The following is a 12,627-nucleotide window of genomic DNA, read 5'->3' as shown; positions in this document are numbered from 1 at the left end:
TGGTTGTAGACGGCACGTTCCAGGGTTTTGGATGTCAGCCGAGTCTTGAGTGGGTTTCTTTAGGAGTGGCTTTACTGTAGCTGTCTTGAAAGGAACTGGAATATGGCCAGAAGTGAGGGAGGAGTTGATCAGGGTGGTGAGGTAAGGCAAGATGTCGTGTGAGATGTTTTGGAGAAGAGAGGAGGGAATCGGGTCGAGGGAACAGGTGGTGGCATGGTTAGACGTAACTACTGTGTGAACATCTTCAGAGGAGAGGGGGCTGAAGCAGGTAAGGCTGTTATAGGTGAGGGTTGGGGGAGGTGCATTCTGGTAGGGCGTAGGAGTAAATGAGGAGCTGATGTCTTTTACTTTCTTAGTAAAGTAAGTTGCAAAGTCATCAGCAGTGAGGGAGGATGGAGGGGGAGCGGTAGGAGGGGTGAGGAGCGAAGAGAATATGGAGAATAGTTTCCTGGGGTTGGAAGCAGAGGAGTTGATCTTAGACAGGTAGAAGGCAGATTTGGCTGCAGGAGGTGGTGGTAGTGACCTGACTGTTTTTACAGGAAACACGTAAATATGCAGAAGTAAATAAGACTCTGTTAACCTTCTGTTATATGGGGACTTAAAAGGTGCACTATTTACTTTTGGGGAAGAAATTTGAATCAGAAGGATTTTTTTTTTGTTTTCATGAATGAATGAACTGAATAAACAAACTGACCTTAAAGGACAACACAACTTCATACTGTTTTACTTATGTGGCGGACCCTGCCACTTTTTTAGCTTCAAACAGTGTTCTGGGGACCTTATTTTCCTCTGAGAACAGCTTGTTTATTCACTTATGACCCTAACCCTTCACTTATTAAAATTCTGAGTTTGAATTTTTTCTCTGAAACTACATAGCGCCCCATTAAATGAAGAAAGTGAGAAAGAAAATTGTGGATCCATCGCTTTATTTAGATCTTCACCAAAAGTGAATGAGGTATTCCTGCTGAAAAACTAACCACCCGAAAAACTAAACACGGGTGAAAACATAACCTACAAGGGGAAGGTAATAAAGAATTCTATTAGAATATTCTTTACTCTGTGTCTGAATTATTTCCTCTTCATCTTTGGGCCTCAGCTTCTTGAATCAAGCTTAAAAGAAAAATAAACTCCTGAAACAAAAAAAAGAAATTCTAGTTAAAAGAATGATCTAAATGATAAATACTTATCTGTATTTACTGTCTTCATTATAAAGCATTTAGTGCACAACCGCTCGTCATTAATTGCAACTTCAGTGGTTTAAAACAATTCAGCAGCACATGAGCACAAGGGTCTACTGCTTCACTTACACAGTGAGTAATGAGAGCGTCAACGAGACCTTAATGAGATTAGACAGTGGCTCCCAAAAAATAGTGAAAGGTTGGTACAAAAATGTAAACGGTCTCTTCAACAGGGTGGAAAATACCCACAAATGAAAGCTGACAGCGTGCACTTTATCCTCATAATGATAATGTCGTTTCATATTAAAGATTTTATGAGTACCCAGCCAAAACATGAAAAACACTGTTGCTGTCCAAATTGAATACAAATTTAACACAAGATGTTCTCTCTGTGTACAATATAATATGTTATACTATAATGTAATATGCATGAATCATAATGCAGTTACACTGAAAGGACAGAATTTCTTCCCTCATGCGCTCACACAGTGCCATATGTCATTTCTGTGTGTGATGAACGGTGATGTAAAAATGCAAATCAAGTCCTTGGCTAGTTGCCCACACATGTTGCCAGCAGCTCTTTATAACAGCAAAAGCGTTTTAGGGTGGATGTTCCTTTAATTCCTGGTCAATTTAAAACAGGATCTTAAGCTTCCATGAGTGGTTTGGATTTGGGTTTCTGACATAAATGAAAGTATTTTTTAATGAATCTGAGTCCCAGGGCAACAGCCTAAATTCCTCATTAGTGTGTCGGCCCAGAAAACATTGCAATCAAGGCTCTGAATTTCCTTCGTCTGAGGAGAAACTTGAGTTATGCATTTGATTCTGAACAGTGCTCAATGGATTGGTTTTACATGGATCAGTGCTCAGTGACATTGGCCTCATGTAGCTAAAATATTCAAGGTCCACAATTCTGTCTTTTATATTCAGTCAGCGGTAGGGATGTAACGATTCACTCAACTCACGATTCGATTCGAGTCACGATTTTTTTGTTCACGATTCGATTTTCTCACGATTTTTTTTTTATTATAAAAATGAGCTACAGACAAATTATGACCAAATAAAATTATTTTTTATTCGTAGCAAAAACATCTTAGAGGTGCTTTCTTTACAGAAACTCTGTAAAACAGTTTGTGTCCTCTTATAAAAAGTGCAACTTGCATGGTCATCTTAAACAATATCTCCTTTCTTTGGAAACAATCTCACAAATAAACTGGTGTTAACTGGTGTAATTCAGTAACTTAAATAAAACAAGATTATACAATCTTTCTTGACCAAAAAAAGAGGTCCTTTCTTTACAGAAACACTGTTAAAAGACTATTTTTGTGTCTTATAAAAAAGTGCAACTGAAGTAATATTCACTGAAGTAGTTATTCACATAAATAACAAAGAATGACTGGATTTTTAAAAACAAATCCCACATCAAAATAATAACATCAAAACATAAACTCTCTTCAAATAACCTAAGACTGGCTTGTGTAGCTTTAAACTTTCAGGTTTCTCTTGAGGAAAATTAACATGTCAACATTCTCAGGCCGTAGCTGAGATCTCTGTGAGGTTACAACATCCCCTGCGGTCGAAAAGACCCTTTCACTCGGGACAGAGGTGGCTGGTGTGGTGAGGTAGGCCTTTGCTAGAGGTGAAAGCAGTGGGTAAAACTTACTGTTCTCCTTCCACCATTTCAGTGGGCAGCTTGTGAGGGAAATAGTCATTTCACTTCTGTACCTGACAAGTTCTGCCTCAATTCCACACATGTGATTGCCCTGTGCTGTCCCTACATTTTCTGTGAAAGTCCCTGCTAGGAGATCTTCCAATGCAGTCTTCTTGTGAGTTGGTTGTTGAAGGTCTGCATCCACCATGTCTGCCTGGTCAGCAGGCAGCTCTGCTGCATGTGTAGAGGCACTGGTGTCTGTTACACCTCCAGTTTCCTCCACAGGGGAATTGGTCTGTAAACAGCAAGACAATAACTTATTAATATATGTATTATATTATTCATATGCACAATTAAAAAATAATATGTATACTGTATATCTGTTTAATGATATAAAGGCAAATAATTGTGCAGGAGAGAAACAATCCCAAAGATCTTATACAAAATCAAATACAAAATCACTAAAATCAGATAAACCAATAGAAAAAGAAAAAAAAGGAAAATAAGCAGAAAGGGGAAAGAGACAAGACAAAAACACAGGAAAACAACAAGGATTAAGATCTGTATGAAAATAAGTATGAAACACAGACCTGGCCTTAATGCAAAAGCAACACTAGTACTGCTATTAATTAAGTAAAATAAGTACCTGTTTGTACATCTGCACAGCTTTCTCCTTCACCCTCTGGAACACATCCTGGCGCTGATCTTCAGTAAGATGAGGTAGAGAGCGGAATCTGGGGTCTAAGGCAGTGCAGTCCAGCAGATGGTTGTCCCCAGGCCCAGTGTATCTGTCTGATAAATTGTTGAAGATTGCTTTCTTCATCGTGCTCACAGTGGTGGAGTCCTCTTCCACAGGCAACATGCTCTGCTCAATCGTGTGCTTTAAGGGCACAATTAGAGACACTGTTGGGTTTTGTTCATCACTTAGCACGGTGGTGACTGTCTTTAAGGGTTTGAGAAGTTTCATGATGTCCTCTGCATCACGGATGTCCAAGTTGTCCAGTGTGTCGATCTCGCGGGCATTGCGACGGACTTCGGGGCTAAGCAAAGCAGCAGCCACAGCCGGTTGCAGGTCGAGATACCTTTGCAACATGTCCAGGCTGCTATTCCAGCGTGTTGTCACATCCACAATTAGCTTGTGCTCATTGATGTCCGGGCCGAGCAGTAGTTTTTGCTTCGCAGCCAACACAGCAGTGGCTGTCGGGCTCCTGTGGAAGAAGTTCACAATCCGCCGGATCCGACCCAGCAAGCGCGAAATGCGCGGCACACTCAAACCAGCCTGGGTGGCTAGGTTTAAAGTGTGGGCGAAACACTTGATGTGCGGTGCCAGCCCGGCTTCCCTCACTGCCACATCCATATTTCTCGCGTTGTCGGTGACTACTGCGATGCTTTGTTGTTGCCTTTCCAGCTGCCATTCCGCCACCGCCTCCTTTAGCACTTCGGCTATGTTAGCCCCTGTATGTGACTCCAAAAGAGGTCGCGTCTGAAGCACAAAGCCAGCCAACTCCCACTCGGCATTGATCACATGAGCAGTTATAGTGATATAACTCTGCGTGGCTCTAGATGTCCACCCGTCGGTTGTGATAGACACAGTATCAGCCTCCCGGAGAATCTCAACCACATGAGCTCTTACCTCCTGGTAGAGTTTTGGCACCACCACCGAACTGAAGTGCTGTCGTGACGGGATGCGGTATCTTGGCTCTAGCGTGTTCATCAACAGCCGAAAGCCCTCGTTTTCAACAACGGAAAACGGCCTCAAATCTTTTCCAATAAAATAACCAATTGCCTTGGTGATTTCTTGCGCTCTTGCGTTGTGATGATGGAGAGGAGCTGCAAAACCTCCCGTCAGAGTAGTTTGCCCCCTCGGCAATTTTCGCTGAGGTGGCGTAAGTTCACTTTGCTTCTCACTGTGGTGGCGGCTAATATGCTGCTGCATGTTGCTCGTGTTGCCGTTGTATGGTAGCAGTCTCCTGCAATATTTGCATGCTGTTTTGGTTTTGTCTGTCCATTTCTCACCGGTTGTCTTTGAGTATATGGGGAATCCGAAATGCTGCCACACAGGTGACTTAAGACCGCGCTGTGCATCCTCTACGTCAAAGTCACTGCCTACTGTCGCCATTTCTTCCCTTGTTCTGTGCCCGTACCTAGTCACATGACTTGACGTCTGACGTTGAACAAATGAGTCGCCAACCAGTGACTTTTTTCTAAAAGATAACGTGACCTTTTTTTTTTTTTTTTTAAAAAAAAAAAAGAACTCTCCTATTCGCAAATCGATTCATTTTTTCTGTCAACCGATTCGAATCGTCACGCATTTGAATCGATTTTTAATCGAGTCGCGATGCATCGTTACATCCCTAGTCAGCGGCATTCTGGGAAAAAAAATTTACACCACCAGTGAAAAGGTAGAAAAGACTAATATTTGCAAAAGTACTGAACAAAGGTAAACCCTATTTTACACTGAATTGATTAAATGTGGCCCTTGTGTTGATCTACTGTATCCATCCATGCATAGTGCACATGAAACACAGCAGCAGGAAAGAGGACAAACAAGAAGCGTTAGAAAAAACATGATCAGAGAGTTTAAGAATTAGCCAAAATATTGTGAGGAAATGCCACTGATTTATGAGAACATAGCAATATTTTATGATTTGATGAACTCTTAAATAGAAATGGTCCACCAATGCCTACATTACATTTGCTTATTGTGATGTCATTTTGGAGTATCTCGAAATGCTCCATATCCCTGAAATCTCAACAACCTTAGCTAAGGTTATGTAAGTCAATTAACAATACTAAATGATTAAATTATTCAAATTATGTCACAAATAACAAAAAATATAACAAACCTGACATGTTTTTTCATAGCTTCAACTGCAATAGAAATATTTCTCTAGTGCCTGCATTGGGTTTGCATTGGTAAATGTTTCTTATTGTTGTGTTATTTCTTTGATTATCTTTAAATGCTTAATATGCTTACAACTACAACTACAGGATAATCAAAAGTACAAAATGCACTATATTTAGAACTACAATATAAACCTACACAGTAATCAAAACTACAAAATAAAGTATATTAAATACTACAATATAGGCCTACACAGTAATCAAAATGACAAAATAAACTATATTAAATACTACAATATAGGCCTACACAGTATTCAAAACAACAAAATACACCATAATAAAAACTACAATATAGGCCTACACAGTAATCAAAACTACAAAATAAACTATATTAAATACTACGATATAGGCCTACACAGTAATCAAAACTACAAAATAAACTATATTAAATACTACGATATAGGCCTACAATGTAATCAAAACTACAAAATAAACTATATTAAATACTACGATATAGGCCTACAATGTAATCAAAACTACAAAATAAACTATATTAAATACTACGATATAGGCCCACAATGTAATCAAAACTACAAAATACACCATATTAAAAACTACAAATATACGGTAATCAAAACTACAAAATAAACTATATTTCGGACTTGTGCATAAGGGCTTCATGACTCTGGAAATGTTCTGGAAATGAGAGATAAGGAAGGATTTTTCATTTTCTAAACAAAACACTAAGTCCCCATACTGTACTTGAAGCCTCTGTTCTTGTTAAGATGAAACATACTGCTAGAAAATACCTTCAATAAATGTGTGAGCTTTAAACAGGCACACGTGGTATTTAGGTGGCTGGTATCCATGAGTACAATTTAATGTGGATACAAATAAAAGTGTGGTTTTGCGGATGGAAATATGTTTTATTTGGTATTGGATTAGGCTGATTGAATTCAAGGGGGCTGTTGAGACTTGGCAGAGGTATATGCTGTACTGAGTGCCTTCTAGTCTCTTAATGTTGTGTTAAAGATCTAATTTTATACAGCATCGGATTTTAATCTTGTGGGGTTTTTTTTGTGGCAGCATATACTTTATTATCAAACTCACTGATACTAAGTGTCTGAAATTGTAAAACCGTATTGATGGTGGTGATGACGGATGTAATTGTACTCCAGTTCATCCTCTTTCTCTTCAAAAAGACAAAAAAAAAAAAAACAATCACGAGATGATGACAAATGTGAGTCAGATGCTGTTGCATTTATCAGTCAGAGCCGCCACTTGAGAACGTTCTTGTTTGATGAGCTGTGTTTTTCTAGACAATCAATCCCTCACTTGTATCGTCTCCTGTATGAAAGGGAACAATGTCTATGTATTGTGCACATGTACTTCTGTGTGCATTTATTACCACTGCTGCATACTTTGTTCATGATTCCAACTCATAACTGTGTTCTAACTCGTGCAGACTGTTCAAATGACTGGTGTGTCCCTGTTCCCAGAATAGAGAAATCCAGTTAAAGTGACAGGTCACACAAAGACGACTTGGTGCTTTGTTATTAATAGCTAGTCTCTCTTCTATGGGGTGAAGAAAGAAGACAAGGAGGGCCCCCTATTCAAATAGTAATTGCTCACAGTTAATCATTGGTGCCTGCGTGTCATGAGACTGGGCAAATTTTGCTTTGGGGGGAAATTAGAGTGTGATTGTACAACAGCGGTCGCCACAAAAGTCGGGCGTCAAATTAAAGATGAAAGAAAGTAGTACTGGGATTTTATTACACTGGATTCATTAGATTTCGGAGTTTGACACAGAAACCAATACACCTGGGAGGACCATTTCAAGAGCTTTGGTTAAAGGGGAATACCGCTTAATTTCTGAATTCCCACATTGTTGGCAGCTTCCATTTGTCCACCCCACCCCCCGCTCTTTAATTGATATTAGAACATCACCTCCCAACTGAAAATGTTTTAGAGTCGCAGATGTTAAGTTTCCTTGCGGGGGAGATTGGAAAAGCGATTGCAAAGTGGAGGTCGCACAGAAGTCAGGTATCAAAGATGGAGGAAAGGAGCTGGAGTGCTCTGTGGGGAATGTAATGTATTCAATTACACGGTTAAACATGGGAAATGAGAGAACAGCAGAGAAATGAGACTGTGAGAGTTGGGGATAATTCGGACTATTTGCAAGCCTGGTTCCATTTTCCCATCTTTGTCCATCATGTCTAACGAGCCAATGAAGACTGCACAAATGGAGCCCGAATGCTCGCACGGCACGTCTTTTATAATACACTGTCATTGTAAGAGCGCATAATATCTTGATTATCTTAAATATGCAGAACACAGAAGAAAGACCCTCCTGTCTGGAAGTTTTTGTTGAGTCTGTGCTTTACAAATGAAGTCTTGTTAAGGGTATATTGGGATAACTGTTTGAGAATCAAGGGCACTAGAATTCAAAGAATCAGCAAAACTATCATCAGCGATCAGAATCATGGATAAATAGATACGTGTCTACAGCCATGCTAGTGGCATTATGAGGCTGTTTTTCTGGTTTAACAATCAGCATGATGATTACCTGATAATGACATTAGATGACAAGTCAGAGCATGAGTGTAGCAAGCATTTAATAAAATGTGGGTGGGATCATTTAACAGAGGTTTGGGGGTTCTCCCCTAGATAATTTTAACAGAGTAGATATCATCTCAAGTATTCTGGTGTATTACTAGCTAATAAATTGCTACCGATATTACCATAAGTGGTATATAATTCAGTGAAATCGAAGTAGGGTTGGAAAAAGTATGATTTTGGTGCCCCAATGGAATTAAACGCCACAGTCACCACAAGAGCAGGACAGACTTTCAAAATAAAAGCACCAAGGTTTTTTCATGTTTTCTTCAAACAAAAATGTGTGGCATCAGAATAACTTGACAGAAGCAACGATCACATTAGAATTTACACATAGGAGCTTTTAAGGCCCACTCGTCAAAAACCGATGCTTAGGGTTGGAAGGATGGGACAGCCACTAACCCAAAGTGTTGGTATTTGATGAGTTGGGAATGAGACTCAACAATCAGCTATCTTACAAATTAGACCTGATAAAATGATAAAATGATAAAAACTGAAGCAGTGGAAGCTGAGACACCTTGACTTAACTCCTGAAAATGCTTGTAAATGCTCTAAAATTGGTCCCTCAGTGACTCGCAAACCCCATGTCTTTCCCCACAGTTTTCTGTTAACTGTTAGTATTCAAGCTAAGGCTAAGAGAAAAAAAAAAGCAAAAGCATGTTTCAAACGTTGGTGTGCAATTTAAGTACCCATTCAAAGGAACTATAAAGAGCAATTATCAAAGGCAATTTTAAGATGCTTCACACAATCAGCAATTGGGCTCTGTGTATCTCTGAAAGTATCTCGATGGTCCATGTTCATGGTTCATGAATCTCAGATTGAGCATTGATTATGTTTATTTACGCCATCTCTGCGGCAGGTGAATAAAGCTCAGCCTCTGAGTGCCTCGAAAGAATGCGTGTCCTTGTCCCCGACATATAGCTGCTGCCGCTGATGGAAACACTTTGCGGCACTCGAGCTCACTGCAGCTCAGGAGGATGTAAATGGCTGCCTGCTGAATGGAGGCTGGTCAATGGCTCTTCTTAGAAGTACAGCTGAGAGCATGTACATGCTGCCATATGCACAGTACGTACCGTACACACTGACTTTCCTGCACCTGCCGCACTCCATCTGTCCCTCACTCTTTCCTATATGAACAGACGTAGTTGCGTGTGTGTGTCTCTCTCTCACTCTCTCTCTCTCTCACAAACACACAGACATACATGAAAAAACCCACTCTCTCTCCCATCTATATCATATGTACATGTAAATACATAGTCCCAGGCAGGCGGGACAGATTGTAGTGTGTTTCAGCATGTTGCATCATTTTTCATCCTGTCAGTTTGTATAACAGGTCTGATTTTGAAGTCTGCGTATTCATGACCGTCAAGTCGTAAAATATGTTGTGTGTGTGCATGTGTGTGTGTGTGTGTCTCTGTCAGAGAGACAGCAATGATGTGTTCAAGAGACTTACACAAACGCACACAAAAAAACACTGGGTTAGAATGGTCAGTCAATCTTGAGATAGTACAAAGAAATGTTTGCCTAATTATTCTAGAAATACACCAATCAAATATTCAAAAACAATTTCATAGTTGTCAAATGGCCTTAAACCACTTCTTGTGTCGTTTTTAATACATTTGTAACTGACAATTGAAGTAGTAATAGTTAATACCTTTCTTGACTTAATTTACAAAGGCACTCATTTTGTATTTATTTACTGGATTTAGGTTAGGGCTGAATGTCTTTTTAAGTATATCAACAAGTAATTTCTAGCAAATGATCAATTTATTTACTATGCCAGGCTTTCTGCCTTCTTAGCTTCATTTAATGCCTCGTGCCCCTAATGAGGTTGACGATAAATCTCAGGTTAATGAGCCATAATGATTGTAAATTAGCATAAACTGATACATTAGCGTCCTCCTCTAGCAACCTCTTAAACTCTCAGATGTGGTGATGCCAGATTTTGTGAGATAGGAACAGTGGCTGTTATAAAGCTTGTTGTGTAGATTTGGTACACGGTTTTCATGACAATGTCATACAGACTGAATTCACTCTCTTCAGCAATGTAATGTCAGGCTACACGGGCTTCCTTTCAAATCAGTTTGGGATCTCAGGCAGTCCTGAGACTTGGATTACCCCAGATGAACTGAATAGAGCCGTTTTATGTTTTTTTATCCATTTTTTTCCCCATTTTATACTTACAGAATGCTGCAATGCTGTTTTTCTGTAAAGCACCAGAAATGTTTTGTGTACTACAAAACTTCACCCAGCCTTCCATCAGCATTAAGGTGAGCAGAAAATGACTGAATGTTCATTTTTGGGTTAACGTATCCTGAACATTGTGAGATATGGCATTTTTGACATTTTTGTTAATTTAATAATGGATGGATCTTGATGACAAAAATCCAGCAAATTTAGTTGGCTGTGAATTTGATGCAGATCCAAATAATCACCTTTAATGCTTGTTTCATAAAGGGCTCCTTCCTCCTTCCCACAGAAAACACTGCTCCTGAAGTGCCTGAAACGCTTTGTCAGTGGTCCCACCTTAAATTCTGTTACTTCTTGACAATACACTATGTCGCTATAGGATTAGGTAATCAGGATACAAAAAAAAAAGGCAACTGTATTGCGGTTACAGAAAAACGTACTTAAACTTAAATTTATTGATGAATGATTATGAATCATGATGATTAGTTACGGAAATTAGATCCATTCAGTAAAAAAGGTGATTACTAACAAAAATTGAACAATGGCTCACTAACATCACTCTGAATACACACTTGTTATTAAGATTAAATACTTTTCATCTTATTGATATTTATTTTCTCTAGTCTTTTTTTGCATTGGTTTGGTATTGAGGTAATCCAAAAGTAATGGAAAGAAATCAAGTTAAATTACTTAAAATACTGTGGTACTTGGATTACATTACTGATTCTATTTTAACAGGTAATTAGTAACTGTATCAGAATACATTTTTAAAGTAACCCTCCCAACCCTGGTGACCATGTCACATATTTAATATTTTCTCCCATAATTTATGCCTAGTGGCTAGTTTGGCACGTAAGGATTGATGTAGCACAGCTGCTCTGTTGTTGTTAGCGATGCTGGTTCAGACATGTGTGAGCTGACCAATCAGAGCAAACTAGGTATTTAGGCAGAAAACCTATTCTAGTAGTAACCCCCCAAAAATGTAGAACCTGAAAATGAGCATTATATGTCTTCTTTAAAAAAGTTTTATTTGATATTGGATTAGGCTTGATTTAGTTAAAGTGGACTGCTGGGCCTTGGTGGATGTGTGCATGATGAGTGCCATTCTAGTTTTAAGATGTTTCTCAGCAGCGGGGGAGTATTCCAGGTGTGACAGAACAACTGAATCATAACAGAAGATGGGACGTATGCTAAACATTTTCTTTGAACTGCATTGCCCTCTCATCATGGAAACAATGTGATCAACCTGATCAGACCAAGACACTAACATTTCTACTTTAACATGCAGCTATTTGGTCTTAGTGATGTGATCAACTGATTTCCCATCCATTATATTCTACTGTAATGCTATATTACAGTGTGGCAGCATGGTGCACAATGTCTCTCCCTCTTTGTCTCTCGCCCTTACACACACACTCACACATACACATTTCACTTACGCACTCAATCTGCTTTGCATAAAATTAGCATTGAACTCTACAGGGTCTGTTCTGTATGACTGAGACCCAGATGGATCCAGTTTGCTGGCCTCTCCACTGAGGGCTTCATTATATATGAGCACTGATCTCGTGCCCGTCCCTCGTGTGATGATCACTTTTCTGTTAAGGAGTAAAGAGTTTTGGGTGATTAGCCAACTGTAAGCTGTCTGCCTGCGACGTTGACCCCGTGGCACTCGCTTCATACTTCAGTGGACTAATTGGCCTGTAAATCCTTTAGGATTCAAACAGTGACAGTCAGTGTCCACCCGGCACAGCGGGGAGCTGTGCTGCTGCCTGGTCGAAGACAGCGCCATGGAAATAAATGCCAACGAGCAGCTGTGTGCGTGCAGTGTTTGGGTTTATCAGGCAACCCATGACAAAAAGTCAAAGAAAAAACTCCTCATTACCACCAAGTTATCAGACACATCAATTTCTAATTTTAATGCATTTTTTGTGGCCTAATTAAGATGAAGTTTCAAGACATCAAACTAACAAAAAAAAAGAAACAGAATATAAAACTGAGAAGAACACATACAATTCTAAATATGTTTTCTGTGAACATGGAAAAGCATTTTAGTTTTCCATCCCCCTCTTGTCTTTTACCCTTAATGTCTTTGCTTATCACTCACGTGTCTCTGCCATCAATCAGTTGCCACGGCAACATGCTTAC

The 12,627-nt window shown here is 39.4% G+C and overlaps 1 protein-coding gene across 1 annotated transcript; it reads right to left on the bottom strand.

Moving 5' to 3' along the window:
- Positions 1-2,662: 2,662 nt before the first annotated feature.
- Positions 2,663-4,948, bottom strand: LOC141012017 (E3 SUMO-protein ligase ZBED1-like). Its single transcript, XM_073485398.1, has 2 exons — positions 3,476-4,948; positions 2,663-3,124 (listed from the first exon to the last, which is right to left on the bottom strand). Exons 1-2 carry the CDS (start codon positions 4,946-4,948, stop codon positions 2,663-2,665), a joined length of 1,935 nt encoding a protein of 644 aa, XP_073341499.1.
- Positions 4,949-12,627: the final 7,679 nt, after the last annotated feature.

Source organism: Pagrus major, chromosome 17, assembly GCF_040436345.1.
Source record: "Pagrus major chromosome 17, Pma_NU_1.0".
In the NCBI taxonomy this organism is placed as follows: Eukaryota; Metazoa; Chordata; class Actinopteri; order Spariformes; family Sparidae; genus Pagrus; species Pagrus major.
Note: the sequence above shows the minus strand (reverse complement) of the source record. Positions and strands in the feature narration are given on the sequence as shown.

Bases quoted from the DNA above. Each gene is read 5' to 3' on its own strand.
- LOC141012017 (XM_073485398.1), bottom strand. From the start codon at position 4,948: ATGGCGACAGTAGGCAGTGACTTTGACGTAGAGGATGCACAGCGCGGT. The intron at 3,125-3,475 runs GTACTTATTTTA...TGCTGTTTACAG, and splicing joins CTGTGCAGATGTACAAACAG to ACCAATTCCCCTGTGGAGGA.